Below are 14,897 nucleotides of genomic sequence, written 5' to 3' on the forward strand. Positions count from 1 at the left end.
GTTTGTTGAACAAAGTATTTTTAGGGTTCATGGAGACCTTTCAGGGGGTCTTGTTCCATCAAACCACATTAGCCTGGAAGGAATCTATAGGTTTTCATTTGTGGAAACCAAAGCAGAACCTCTTTTCCAAAACAACATATCCTTAGACTCAAATTTTGAAGTAAAGATACCTTTATGTTGGTTTAACTTAGCAGCCCCCAGAATCAAGTGTCTTTCTGTAGTCAAAAAAAAATATATCTAGAGAACACAATAACTTAAGTAATCCAGACTATCAGTGTATATTCCATCTTTATGTGGCTTATTTTTTCACTCTATCACTTTTTACTATTTAATTATATTTACTCCTTTAATCTATGATTTTCTTCTCTCTTTTTTCTCTCTCATAAACCCATGTACATTTGTCCAGCACTGCGACCTATGAGACAGCTCAGGGAAATAGACATTTTTACACATAAAGGGTGTGGGCTTCTCAGGTATATATACATTCTTTAGATATATATTTTAGTTTTATTTTTATTGTATGCACTGAGTGTTATAACCAGCATCTAAAAGAATAATGCTTAAAAATAATAGTGTTTTTCAATTAATAGTATTTTTAATTTATTTGTGCATAATTTTGCTTCCAAGTAACTTTCCCCCTTCCTTTTGGTCAGTGTCTGTCTTCTCCCATTATCTGCCAGTCAACCTAAGTTGCTATTATTGCTTCATGTTGAGTTCTTTAATCAACAAGAAAAGAACGCCTTCCAAATTGACTGTATTTTATCGTTATCTGTCTTGTTACTTTTACCAGTGTCCTTAATTTATTCCTGCATATTAATTACTGCCCTGAAAATTGTGTTTTAGCATTTCTTCTGGTACATGGGCTAGCACTGAGTTGTTGGGTTTTGTTTTGCTTCGTTTTGAGGCTTTGTTGGTTTGATTACCTAGAGAAATCCTAAATGCCAAGGGACAGATTTGTTGGCTAGTGACTTCTTTGTTGATAGGCACTTTTTCTCAGTGCTGTGATTTGTTAGGCCATCATCTTCAAGTCTCCATGTATTTTGATGAGAAAACAGCTGCTGGACTTCCTGAGGATCCTGGTCCCATTTTTCTCATGCTGATTTTAAGATTTTTCTCTTTCACCTTCAGTTTTAAACAGTTTGATTATATTACAAATTTCTTTGATGTTTTTCAAGTTTGAGTTTGTTAAGTTTATCAAATATGAAAACTAATGTTAAGTTTATCGGATGCAAAAGCAAATGCTTTTCTTCTGACTTGGAAGGTGCAACCACTCTCTCTGTTTTTCTTTGATTGTTTGATTGATTTTTGAGACAGGGTTTTTCTGTGCAGCTCTGGTTGCCCTGGATCTCACTCTGCAGACCAGACTGGCCTCAAACTCAGAATGCTTGGATCAAAGGCCTGTGGCACCACCACCTGGCTCACTCTTTCTTTAAGTAACTCTTCTGAATCATTTTCTTTCCTGTTCTTAAGAACTCCATTTATTTAATAATGCTCTATACACCTGAAAAGATCTGTACACCTTTTATCTTTCACATTTTTTCTTCTGAAACTAGGTTCTCTCACCTGTCTTATCTTCACATCCACTATTTCTTCTCCCAGTGTGCTTCCCAAAAGTGCTGTTGAGCCCTTATGGAATTTTGGATCTCCAAAGTTCCTAGTTGACTCTTTAAAGCAATCCCACCCCTTCATTAGCCCTCTGCATTTCATAAAATGTTATTTTTCCCATTCCTTTAGCTCTCCAAGCAAAGCTTCTAAGACCATTGGAGAGAGTGGACTTAGAAGAAGACAGAATAGCTGGTGTAAAATGTGGCCTTGTGAATCCAATATCTGGCCTATTCTGCATCTTGCTCCATGGATAGCCATGCTCTATTTTCCTTCTACATCTTAGTTTTTGTTGAAAAGTCATTTAAAATAATGCACTGTGACAGTTCTTACAATCCTATTCTCCTGCCTCCGTGGTTCTTATTGTCACTGCTGAGACTGTTCTGGTTGCGCCTTGTTTATGTAGTGTGTAGTTCCTGATAGTCACCAAAATGGCCATATTCTGATTCTGGAAGCTAAAGGGGAATTAAGTTGGAAGACCAATTTTGGATTATTAATCAGATTTACTTTAAGTGGGAGATGTATCCCTGATTATTTGGAAGGAGCCAATGTAATCATGAGGATCGTTAAAGGTAGAAGAATCGTGTATAATCTCCGACTGGTATGACCAACTTCAATGAGAGATGAAGAAGTTCACAGCCAAAGAATGCAGATGGCCTCTAAAATTTGGAATAGCCAAGGAAAAACTTCTGCTCTCATACTTCCCCAGAGAGGAATTCAGCTGTGTTGGCACCTTGGTTTATACCCGAGGAGGCTGTGTTGAACTTCTGACCTGCAGTTCTGCATTGCTGTACGCTAGCAAGCTTACCACGATTAACTGTAGAGGCAACAGAAAGTAATTTAGTGGCCTCTCTAAACAAATCAAATAAAGTCTGTTTATAAGGCCCCTGAGAGGAGAAGTTTGCACTCGGAGAATTCTAAGTCTAGTTAAATAACAAATCCTGCAAATGGTTCCCAGGACAAATGAGAGCAGCTGTCTTGGAAAGATAGGCTTTAATTTTTGTATTATTTTATGTGTTTGGGTGTTTTTCCTACGTGTATGTCTGTGCACCACATGCATGCCTGAGTTTGCAGGTCCAGAAGAGGGTATAAGATTCTCTGGAGCGAAGTTACAGATTGTGAACCACCATGTGGGTGCCAGGAATGGAATCCAGAATCCTTTGGAAGAGCAGTCGGTGCTCTTAACTGAGCCATCTCTACACGTCCCGTAAGAAGTTTTTAACTAGCTTCAAATTTATTCTGCCCACTTTGGTATCTGCCCTCATGTTTTCACTGAGATGGAGGACTCTTTGGTTTTGGATTTTGAAAGTTTTGACCCCTCTCTTTCATTTTGTGTACGAGTGTTTTCCCTGCATGTATGTATGTGCACCATTTGCGTGCCTGGTGCCCTTGGAGGTGAAAAAAGAGCATTGGAATCCTGTGGAACTGCAGTTAAGGGTGGTTATGAACCACAGTGTGAGCGATGGGACTCAAGCCTTGGTCCTCTGCAAGTGAAAAAAATGCTATTAACTCTTGAACCGTGTCTCCAGCCCAGACTAATTGTTTTTAAGTTTGGATGAGGTGTGTTGGAGTGGTGAGGCTTGGGTGACACAAGTCCACCATCTTTAATGAGGTCAGCTTTGTTTGTTTTTCTTTTTTTATTGATTTTTATTGGGCTCTACATTTTGTTTGTTTTTCTTGATTAAACGCCTCACTTTTGAGTGGTTACACAACTTTGGTTAATTGTTTGAATTCTGAAAAGGCTGATTTTTGGTAACGTTTCCAGTGTTACTATTTCTCTAATTGAGGAGTGGATCCTCTGTCATTCTTGCTGGAATTCAATCTTTTTTCTTTTTAAGCAGACTATTGATGTGAGAACTATCCAGGCCACTCCATAGCCCCGGTGCTTCTGATTCCCACCGTAGTGTTTTATTGTAGCAGCTGTGACCGTCAAAGTCGTCAGCCAGCACTTCTGTCCAGAAGGCTTTAAGCAAGTGTTTTAGTGAGTGTGTAAAGAATGTGCCATGCACTGGCTATTATTCTTTTCACAGCTGGAAAAGCCAGGTAGCCACGGCAGCCATATTTAGGGCTTCGTTCCTTCTTAAACAGTAAGTTGGTAAACAGAACCCAGTGTACAAAACAGGAAAAAGCACAGAGCTAAACAGGAAGGGTTGAAACACTAAACCACATGAATGTCAAAGGAATTGTGGGAGTGAAGGAGTGAGTTCTAGGGTGAGTTTTGACCTCCAGAAAAACAGATATCTGCCTCACAAAGAAGTCTACCTCAGATAACAGACTTTATTATCAACTTATCAAATAACAACTTTGAATCTTATTGTCTCTCGGTTTTTGTTTTCTTTGGTGGCAGTTCCTGCTGTTTGCTTTATTGTGATAGATTAATTATAATAAATTAAGAGGCTAGAAATAAAGCCCCTTAGTTTACTGTGTTGGTCTTTTCCTAGGTTTTGCATTGAAAGCTTAGAACATTTATTTCCATTATAACGTATTTTTGGAAATACATTAATTAGAGCTTACGAGTTTGCTTATGCTTATGGTGACAGCAATAGCTTCCAATAGTTGACTTCTTTCTGATTGTGTTTTTTCTCTAAACATATTAAGTTTGTCTTGATTTTTCTCTTTAATGCGGTTTTATCTCATGTACATAGTTTAGTGCTTTTGATATTGATCCCTGTTCCTTTCACTGTAACTCCATTAAGTGTAAATCTACTGGCCACTATTTTGTGACCTAATGTACTAGAGGAATTTGCAAAGAATACTTATTATTTGGCAACTTCAACTATGTACACAGATGCATAAATCCGCATGGGTAATTTGATTTTTTAGTCCTCTATAACTTTATTTTTTGGCATTATTCAGTTGATTTCTAAATGTTTTTTTAATTCTGCATTGGTTTAATCCATAAAACATTGTATTATGAGAGGTTGTTCATGAATAATAACATTTTAATGAATATGAAGAAAGTTGCTTTGTCCTACTTAATGATTTTTGTTTTATGTGCTAATTTATCATATGTTAATGTCCAATTGTTGTCCAGCTTTTTGTGTTAATGTCTTTTGAGAAGTGTGTGTGTGTGTGTGTGTGTGTGTGTGTTGCATTCACCTGGAACAAATTGAAAGATACCTTCAACTTAAAAGAGATAATTTAAAAACCTAATTTTTAATAATAAAAATTGAAAGCCAGGCAATGGTGGTGCACATCTTTAATCCAAGCCCTTGGGAGGCAGAGACAGGTAGATCCCTGAATTCAAGGCCTACCTGGTCTACAGAATGAGTTCCATGACAGCAAGGGCTGCACCATGTGTTAAACAACAAAAACAACAAATACTTTTATTAGTTAAAAAACATATTTAATTCAACTTTACAAACTTGATTTATTTCTTTGTTGGGTTTTTACCTCCAAAATTGTATTCTATTCTGTTTATTTTTTTCTGTAAACTTTCAGTGATAATATTTATCAGTGGTTTCATGTCTGAGTAGGAAGAGATCTTATAATTTTCACCCTGGAACTCTTCCCACAACCCTTGAGTTATTATTGGAATGCCATACTGATTTTCCAAGTTGTTTTTTTTGAACATTCCTATTTTTCCACAACTACAAAATGACAACAGCAGCATTAGTAGTGATTATCTAAAGATGGCAGGTTTTTCCATTTTTAATTTATGTAAAGTAGAAAACTTTTTATTAGCCTATGAAAATTATTCTAATTTTTAAAAAATGCGTTAGGAAAGTCTTGCACAAAATGAAGCTGGATATTTTCAGGCACATTCAGTCTTTCATTGGAAGAGTTCTTTTAGGTAAGTTACTTAATTACAAAAGTAATTCTTCCTTAATTCAGTCAGTTGAGCTGAATTTGAAAATTTTTAATTTCAACTTTGTTTCTTTTTCTTTTATTCTTGGGATTATAATATAATTATATCATTTCTTTCTTCCCTCTCCTCTCTTGAGACCTTCCCATATACCCCTCCTTGTTCTCTTTCAAATTCATGTCCTGTTTTGTTCACTAATTGTTGTTACATACATGTATGTATACATATATGCATAAATTTTTCTAAATCTAACCTTCTCACTCTGTAGAATGTTACTTGTATATAGGTTTTTTAGGACTGATAATTTGGTCCTGGATAACCAGTTGGTATGCTCTTCTCTGAAGAAGACTGTTTCCCTATCTCAGCATTTCTTAGTTTTCTATAGTTCTTTGTGTAGGGTTAAGGCCTAAAGGCTTTCCCCTGTTCACTTTGGCATGTCTATTGTTGGTGTCCTTGTTCATCTCAGGTGTAGGCAATCATGTTGGTGATAACTATGCATATAACTTCTGTCATAGCCTCCCAGCAGTTCTATTATCCTCTCAGTCTTCTTTTACTGTACTAGTAATCTATAATATATTTCCCTGCCTGAACACAGAGAAAGAGATGACCCAGAAAATCTATAAAATCTTTTATCTGGTTTTCAATTCTCTTTAATAGTATACTTTATTTTTGTTCCAAATGGCCACAACTATATGAGGAAGAGAGAAACATATAATTTGCACCTAGAAAACAACTTCAGTTTAAGTATCATATTCGTGTGAGCTGATTGTATGCTTGGGCCTTGCAGAACCTCCCAGCCTGGACGATGCAGGAAAGATGCTGAACGAGACCGTGGTGGTGAACAACCCCATTCGGCTGGAGTGTAGAGCAGCAGGCAATCCTCCTCCCGGTTGGTTTACATTTAACATTTCTGAGAATAGAAAAATCGCTGTGGGTATAATGTACCAATTAGTAACAAAGGAAAGTGGTAGAGTGCATTCCAGGTGATAGGATAATTAAGGAGATGATATTTTTAAATTTTCAGTAGTCTCTAATTGCATGAAAGAATCTTCCTACTTGATGTAGAAACATGGGAATTCCTTGATCTCCTGTCTGTTTTGTGGGCACAGAAGTTACCCTTGTATTTTATGTCCATGTTTTTTTAAAAAAGATATTGTAAATTTTGAAAGGAATATTAAGAGAGTTGGATGAACTAAACTGATTCTTAATCCCAGTCATTCTAGTGACTCTGTCACTTTTCCCTGTATCTCCCTATCACTGGGAGGCTCTTTCTGTGAGCTGATGACAATGTAAAGCATTGTATCCAATATTGCACATGATAGATGGTTTTCATTAAACATGTCAACAATTTTGTAAGAAATACACAATAAAATAAACATAATAAGCTGAAAATCTGCCATCAAGTAATATTGACATATTAGAAACAATACAGATAATACCTTTTATTGATTCAATTCCTGAACTCATTGATTGGATTCGGTAGTTTTCTTAGGATTATCTTTTCTTAAAAATCAACCATCAAAAGATATTTAAGCCAATTAAACTCAAACAATAAGAATAAAGCGTTTTAGTTAGATACCTCTTAGTATATTTATTTCACATCGAACTTAGTGTGTTGAATTTTGAAAGAAGAATTTTTACTGCTCCCCTTCACCCTTCAGTTATTACGTGGTACAAAGACAACCACCCACTCTCGGGCTCCACAAGTGTAGTCTTCATGAACAGAGGGCAGATCCTTGATATTGAGAGGACTCAGATCTCGGATGCCGGCATCTATAAATGTGTAGCCATCAACTCTGCTGGAGCCACAGAATTATTTTACAGTCTCCAAGTTCATGGTAAGTGCCTCATCTCTCAGATTCCTCCTATGCCCAATGACCATATGCTCCTACAATATTCTAGTGTGAAAATTAACAGAAATATGCTGTTGATATCTTTACATAAAGACCCAGATAAACCTATTAAAATGCCCAGTTTTCACATGCTGTTGAACTTCAACTTTAGATTATTTGTTAAAATAACCAGTGATGTTTTTGTCAACTAACAGCTACACCATCTTCACCAATGCTCTAACACTCGGGGGTTTTAAAGAACTACTTCTAAGTAATTATGTCATGGTAAACTTTTTAAGGGGCATTGGTAATTTTAATATGGCAGTGGAATCGATGGAGAAAGATACGTGTACACATACACAAACACACATATACACTTCTGGAAATCACTAACTCAGTAACTAAGAATACACTCAGGGCCAGTGAGATAGCTCAACAGATAAAACCAATATCCTGAATTTGGGAGAAAAAGCCTGATGTGGTAACAACCGATTTGTTATCTCAGCACTCCTATACCAAGATGGGTATTAGAGATCGGAGAGTTGTTCTGAAGCTCAAGGGCCACTGAGCATGGAGTACACAGCCTGGCAGAAGCAAGAGAGACCTTGCCTCAACAAGGTAGAAGGAGAAAACAGAGCTCCCCAGAATTGGCATTTGACCTCCACATATGCGCTGTGACACATACACAATGATGATGATGATGATAATAATACATTTAAATAAACTATAACACTAAAAACTAACTTCTTATACCAAATAGTATCCTTCCTACCCTCAGTTTGTCTGTCAAATTGGGGAACTGATACTTGCTCTATATCCCTCACAGAAATACTGTGATTAGATTTCAAATAATATGTGAAACACTTGGCCAAAACAAATAAGGAAAAAATTTAATCTGTAAAAAAATATTATGGAAATTACATCTGGTTTTCATTATCCTCTGGTGATAACATACTTTTTTTTCAGTGCCTCCTTCCATCTCAGGTAGCAGTTCCATGGTGGAGGTGGTGGTGAACAATCTAGCAAGGTTAGAATGTGAAGCCAGGGGCATCCCTGCCCCGAGTCTGACCTGGTTGAAAGATGGGAGCCCTGTCTCTAGCTTTGCTAATGGAATACAGGTATTTTTTATGTTGTTTTAATAGCTAACATGCACAACACAAGATACTCAAACGCATGAAGCTGTTGAAAAGATTTGGAGAACAAGATTTAGCAAATGGTATATTCAAAAAGAGTGCATGCACAAGCATCCACAAATGCCTGTCACAGATACATACTCACAACTTTATATATAAACATAGTATCTAAGAGTTCTCATTCCTCACTGGTGGGTAAGTTTAACCCTTTACATAGCTGTCTTTCTTGTCCATGCCTATTTCTTCTTTTGGCATATGGAATACCCATCAACAAAAAACACAGGAAATTTCTGGTAGGATTTTGTTTAAATGGAAATATTGAATCTGTGAGCCACATGAAGCATCTGTGTGTCCATTAAAAACATCAAAGGATAAAGTAGAGAAGATCATAATGGAAAAACTATGAAAAATTAAATCTGATAATCTGAGCCTCTGAAAATTTTAAAGGCACTCCATTGACTTAAAAAAATTGCAGAAGCACCCTGGGCTTCAAGTCAGAGAAGCATGGACACAGAGTTTCATTTTGTCCTGTTTTGCAGATGTTGTATTTTTGGATTTTTTGTTTGTTTGGTTTGGTTTTGGGTTTGTTTTTTTTTTTTTCAAATTGAAGCTTTGTGCCAACTGTGCAATGAGTAAGTCTCTCAACCCCTTTCCTTTTAGGATGATATAAAGCAATAAAAGAGTATTTAATTGGTAAATATATACTTTGCTTTAGATTTAATACTATTTCAGACTTCATAGTCTACAGGCTAGTATAAACAATACATTAATACACACTGAGGAGCCACAATTCTGTATGACTTGTTTTATTCCAATATTTTATTATTGCAGTGATCTGAAGCTGAACTCAAAATATCTCTAATTGGTGCTCATGTTGATATAAAGTTTGACCTATTTTGCCCAACACAGAATATAGTTCTGAGAGTCTACTTTTTAATTTAGAAGTTTGGAATTAATAATCATAAAAGACACAAAGCTCATGTCAATATAAAAAATTGCTGTATCTGTGGGATCATAGTATGATAATGAGTGTGACTAATTATTTTAGTTGATACTGTTGTGATGCCTTAACTATTTTATCCAAGAAAATTCCGGAGAATGACCTCTTTTTATTCCTTCTTCTCTTGGGTATGCTTTGTCATGCTCTCCTCTATGAAAATTTGTATAAATGATAAAAAGAATACACCTACTATTCTCGTGGGTATATTGGTCAACTGGCTTGTTTTTATTGATAGGTTCTCTCTGGGGGTCGCATCTTAGCACTGACCAGTGCACAAATGAGTGACACAGGAAAGTACACCTGCGTGGCAGTGAACGCTGCTGGGGAGAAACAAAGGGACATTGACCTCAGAGTATATGGTGAGACAAGCTGGCTGTGTGCTGAAAAAGATGTTAAGGGAGATCGTTGACAAGAGGAGAAATAGATTTGGCTAAATTAGTTCAAATCAAGTTCTATTTCTGCTTTATGTTTGAGTTTGATTCATTTTAATTCTTTTATGTTCCTAGATATTGGGGCTGGGAAGAAGATTTGGGGCATAAAAGTACTTGTGTAAGCATGAGAAGTTAAGCTTAACTCTCTGAACCTGTGTAAAAAAGCTGCATGGTCTTATATGCTTATAACCCAAGTGTTGGAGGCTAGAAACAGGGAGCTAGCTCCCAGGAGCTCTTCGGCCAGCTAGGCTAGCCAACCAGAGAGCTCAGGTTCAATGAGAGACCTGTCTCCAGGGAATTAGTAGAGAGTGATAGAGACACCTGACACTCTGTTCTGGCTTCTGTGCTCACATATGTATACCCCAGACACATATAACCACACACATGGCTTATTTACATATACCCCAGACACATATAACAACACACATGGTTTATATGCATATACCCCAGACAGATATAACAACACACACGGCTTATATGCATATACCCCAGACACATATAACAACACACGATGCACACTCACAAAAATAAAATTTTAATTTTTATGTCTACATCACCATAGAGTTTTCTATAAAGCATTCAAAAGACCATGACGACACCTAGCAGCTCTACAACTAAGGAAACGTAATTTAACTAGAGTCGATGTCTGTTGAAAAAACTCGCTTTATATCTTCGGCTCAACACCATGTTTCATTGCTTTTAACTATATTTCTAAAACCTATTTTGTTATCAGCCGAATATCCTTGAGTCGTGGGCTATTTGAGAAATAAAACCTAAGCTAAACATAAATTCAAGTGAAATTCATGATTTTCTGTGCTCACAGTGGACTTAGAAGATTGGGAAGGAGATAATATTTGATTCTATCTCAGAATAATCCCCCGCCCCTGCACGAATAAAGCTAGGACTTCACTGGTCCCAGTTCAGAGATGGTGTTTGTCATTCTACATCGTGGCATACCTTGGTGTTTAAACCAGGCGTAAAGAAAGCATGCCCTTTTAACATTTTTTTTGCCACTGAAATGCATAGGTTTAATACAACATAAATCTCAAAAATAAATTTCTATTAAAACATGTGCGATTATGATGAGAAAAACCTCAAGTGGCTGAAGAGATGGCCCAGTTTCTAAGAGCGTGGAGTAGAGATACAGAGTCTTTTTGCAGAGAACCAGAGTCCAGGATCTCCCAGACACCTGCAATCATGTGCATATATTCCTACACAGACACACATGCATAAACATAACTAAAAATAATAAAACAAAACACTTTAAAAAGTAAAAGGGATTCAAACTTAGTCTAACAAGAGCAACAGTCTTCCTGTCCCACCAAGTCTTCCTCACAGCAGATAACCACTCTCAGCATCGTTTCAGTGATTTTAGGTATCACCAAACTAAATAATATGCTCCTTTCTTTCTATCTCATTTTCTCATTGAAGAGGATGAGGAAATGATGTCACACGTCATTCCCTTTTAACATTCTACAGAAAACCCAAGACAAACTTACATAGTCATGATAATTTTTATCTGGCAAGACCAAACTTAATTTAAAATTTGATCAAGCTCTAGAACTGACCATTCTATATACAGATTCCTGTCAAAGCTTATGAATGTGTCTGTTTTCATGGGGTCTTACAGTGCCATTAAATGTATCTATTTGCTACTTCACAGTATTCTTGATTTTAAACAGATTGTCCTTATGTCTTTACCCAAGTGTGTTGCCTCTAAAACTCAATCCCACTGTTTTCTGGTCCTAGAGGTGGCCTTCAGCCCACTGTGTGTGCTCACTTTGTGTGATGCTCAGTGAGAGGAATATCACAGATCCCTGCACAGGGGTCGCCCCAGGCTGCTCCGGGAGGTATTTTTCCCCTTGACAGTCCATTCATTCATGGTTTGTTCCAGCCATGTGTTCTGGGTACCTAGAGATGACACACAGATGTACCCCTTATTTCCCAAATCTTTCTCTTCAAAGCAATCTGGTAGCAGAGAACTCCGATGGCCACAGACACAGAATGTTGGTAGTCAGTCTGCTATACCGATCATCACTCCACCTGATGCTGGGGTACTAACCAGAAACAGTCAGCTTTAGGCTGTAATAATATTCTTTAGTACCAAAATCTTTTTTCTACCAAATCCCTGTAGGACCCTGATGAATACAGGCAGATTAGTTTTTCCTATGACCTCAAAATCCAAACCCAACAAAAACCAACTATGGACATAGTCCCAAGTGTTTAAGGAATTTAGTGAGAGTTCCCAAAGGAAATTCTCCCCTATGCTCTTGCGGGGTGGCCCCTTTGTAGCAGTCCTGGTTTCATTTGTCATTTTTCTTTTCTGAATATAGATATATACAGGCCTGAATGATTCCTTGGGGAGGTATAGAGCCTCCTCTTGACAGAGCGGCACCTAGACCACACGAGAGAAGTTATTTCCAGCACACTCAAGGGAAGGGGATTCTTTCAGCTTCTGTCTGAACAGATGTTAGCACCTGACAAGTCTTAGAGCCAGGAGAGTCTAGCTTCGATGCCATTGAAATTTCAGCAATTATGAATATGCTGTACAGCTGGTCACTGCTTTAGCCTCTTCTCTATCACAGGAGTTTCCCAGCACAGCCTTTCCAGCCATATAAAGTCAGTGTGGTACAGAAGAGAACTCTAGATGGCAATCAGTAAACACTCAGCTTTGCCACCAGCCATAGTATTCTGTCTAAACTCTTACCCATCACCTAGTTTTCATTTTCACACTGTGAAGTTGGGTGTTGGAAGGGAAATCATTACATTCTCTTCCTGATACTTTGAAAGATGTTGCCTTGATAACTATGAAACTTATTTCCTTTGCAAAAGATGCAGATAAGTATTTAAATACTATTTTCATTATTGTTTCAAAAATATTTCATGAGTGATTTGTTGTTTGAAAACCCTGAGGAAAACCACGTAACTGGTGAGAACTTTGAGTTGCGAAATCTCTTTAAAATGAAAGATGAGTGAGTAGACTCTCTGGTCCTCACAAACGTATTAATCGGTCAGTTAACATTGACTGAATAAAATAAAGCGAGTAGCATATACAAGAATGATTGTGCTCTTCTATTAAAAGGAAAAAAAACAAAACAAAAATATAGTTCCCCAGTATGTATCTTGTATATTGATGATTAATGGACATTAATAGTATCCTGGCCATTTTTTATTATTTTTATACTTGGTTTTTCATGTAGTTCCACCCAATATTATGGGAGAAGAACAGAATGTCTCTGTCCTCATTAGCCAAGCTGTGGAGTTAATCTGTCAGAGCGATGCTGTGCCCCCACCTACTCTGCTGTGGCTAAAGGATGGCCGCCCTTTGTTGAAGAAACCAGGCGTCAGTATCTCTGAAGATGGAAGTGTGCTAAAGGTAAGGCTGGAGACTCGTCTCAAGTTCCCGAGCACATGGTTTCAGTGTGACATCTGTAAATTTGCTGATCTTTTACAAATGTTCTAATGGCATCTAATAAAATTCTAGGAACTCTTTGTTAACTACATTTTATGCTAATACAATTTAAATATTTAATCATCCATCCATACTTTAGCCATAAGCTATCTCAAAAGCATACCTTCAGAAAACTGTTATAAAAATACTCTGAGGAATTCCTTACATATTCAACCAATCAGCAACAACCCACTTTAGGTGCTCTGCATAAGGCTATGAAAATTAGGACACATCTCCTATTTTCAATATTTTGTAATCTTACATAAATCCATGAAGAGTTAAATGTCACTTCATCCCAGATATGCATAGCTACTGTAAATTTGAACTGGTGACTAAGTGGGTGGTACAGCGTATTTGGAGAGGGATAGCAAAAAGTGAGGCTCTGCTTACATGGAAAAAGGTTAGGAGACAACCTAGCTTTATAGCTCAGAAGGGAACAGAAGTCCTGATTAAGGAAAGCAGCTAAGTTAGATTGGAGTTCTCCTCAGAGTTGGAGAATTTCACAAAGTGAATGTTTGAAATAATGTTGATGAAAGTTCATCCAAGTGAAATCGAGCTGGCATTGGAGAGAGCACAAGGATTAGGCTGAAGGAACCCAAGGCTCTGAACATTCATAACTTCATTGTGTGCTTGTAAAATTCTGCTAATAACCCAATGGGGAAAATGAAAGAATAGCTAAACAATATATCCAGTTTCACAAAGTCATAGATTGAATTACAACACAGTGATTATGTTACTATATGTTACTAGCTACGTATGGCTTCCTGATTGAGGAATACTTAGGAGGGCAATGAGTGTCTGCCACATGGGAAAGGCAGCCATCTAAAAAGATTTCCCAAGGGAGATGAAGGCACCGGGATGAATAGGACAGCATGAAGGTGTATGCTAAAGCAAAGGGCTGTGAAGATGGGAACCATGACACTGCAATAATGGAGCTGGTAATGGAGAAAGGAAAAGAAAGACCAGACTCACTACCAAAATAAAGAACAAATAATCCGGTTAAAAAAATGGGATACAGACCTAAACAGGGAACTCTTAACAGAGGAATCTAAAATGGCTTAAAGACACTTAAGGAAATGTTCATCATCCTAAGACATCAGGGAAATGCAAATCAAAACAACTCTGAGATTCCATCTTACACCTGGAATGGCCAAGATCAAAAACACCGATGACAACTTATGCTAGAGAGGTTGTGGGGTAAAGGGAACACTTCTGCATTGCTGGTAGGAATGCAAACTGGTACAGCCCCTTTGAATATCAGTATGACAATTTCTTAGAAATTAGGAAACAACCTTCCTTAGGACCCAGAAATATCACTTTTAGGTATATATCCAAAGGATGCTCAATCGTGCCACAAGGACATGTGCTCAACTATGTTCATAGCAGTATTGTTTGTCATAGCCAGAACCTGGAAACAACCTAAATGCTCCTCAACTGAAGAATGGATAAGGAAAATGTAGTACATTTACACAATGGAGTACTGCACAGCAGAAAAAAAATAATGACATCTTGAAATTTTCAGGCAAATGGATGGATCTAGAAAACATCATATTGATTGAGGTAACCCAGACCCAGAATTTCAAATATCATATGTACTCACTTATAAGTGGCTTTTAGACATAAAGCAAAGAAAACCAGCCTAC

At 37.3% G+C, this 14,897-nt stretch overlaps 1 protein-coding gene across 1 annotated transcript in view; it reads left to right on the forward strand.

Annotated features, from left to right (window-relative positions):
* Positions 1–14,897, forward strand: part of Hmcn1 (hemicentin 1) — a 441,231-nt gene that overhangs the window by 287,559 nt on the left and 138,775 nt on the right. Inside the window, exons 37-41 of the mRNA XM_041662626.1 lie at positions 6,195–6,296; positions 7,069–7,245; positions 8,206–8,357; positions 9,608–9,731; positions 13,004–13,179. Of these exons, the coding sequence (XP_041518560.1) occupies positions 6,195–6,296; positions 7,069–7,245; positions 8,206–8,357; positions 9,608–9,731; positions 13,004–13,179 (731 nt within the window). The remainder of the gene's footprint in view (positions 1–6,194; positions 6,297–7,068; positions 7,246–8,205; positions 8,358–9,607; positions 9,732–13,003; positions 13,180–14,897) is intronic.

Source organism: Microtus oregoni, unplaced genomic scaffold (assembly GCF_018167655.1).
Source record: "Microtus oregoni isolate MIOR12 unplaced genomic scaffold, Mior012 000013F_ref0000133, whole genome shotgun sequence".
In the NCBI taxonomy this organism is placed as follows: Eukaryota; Metazoa; Chordata; class Mammalia; order Rodentia; family Cricetidae; genus Microtus; species Microtus oregoni.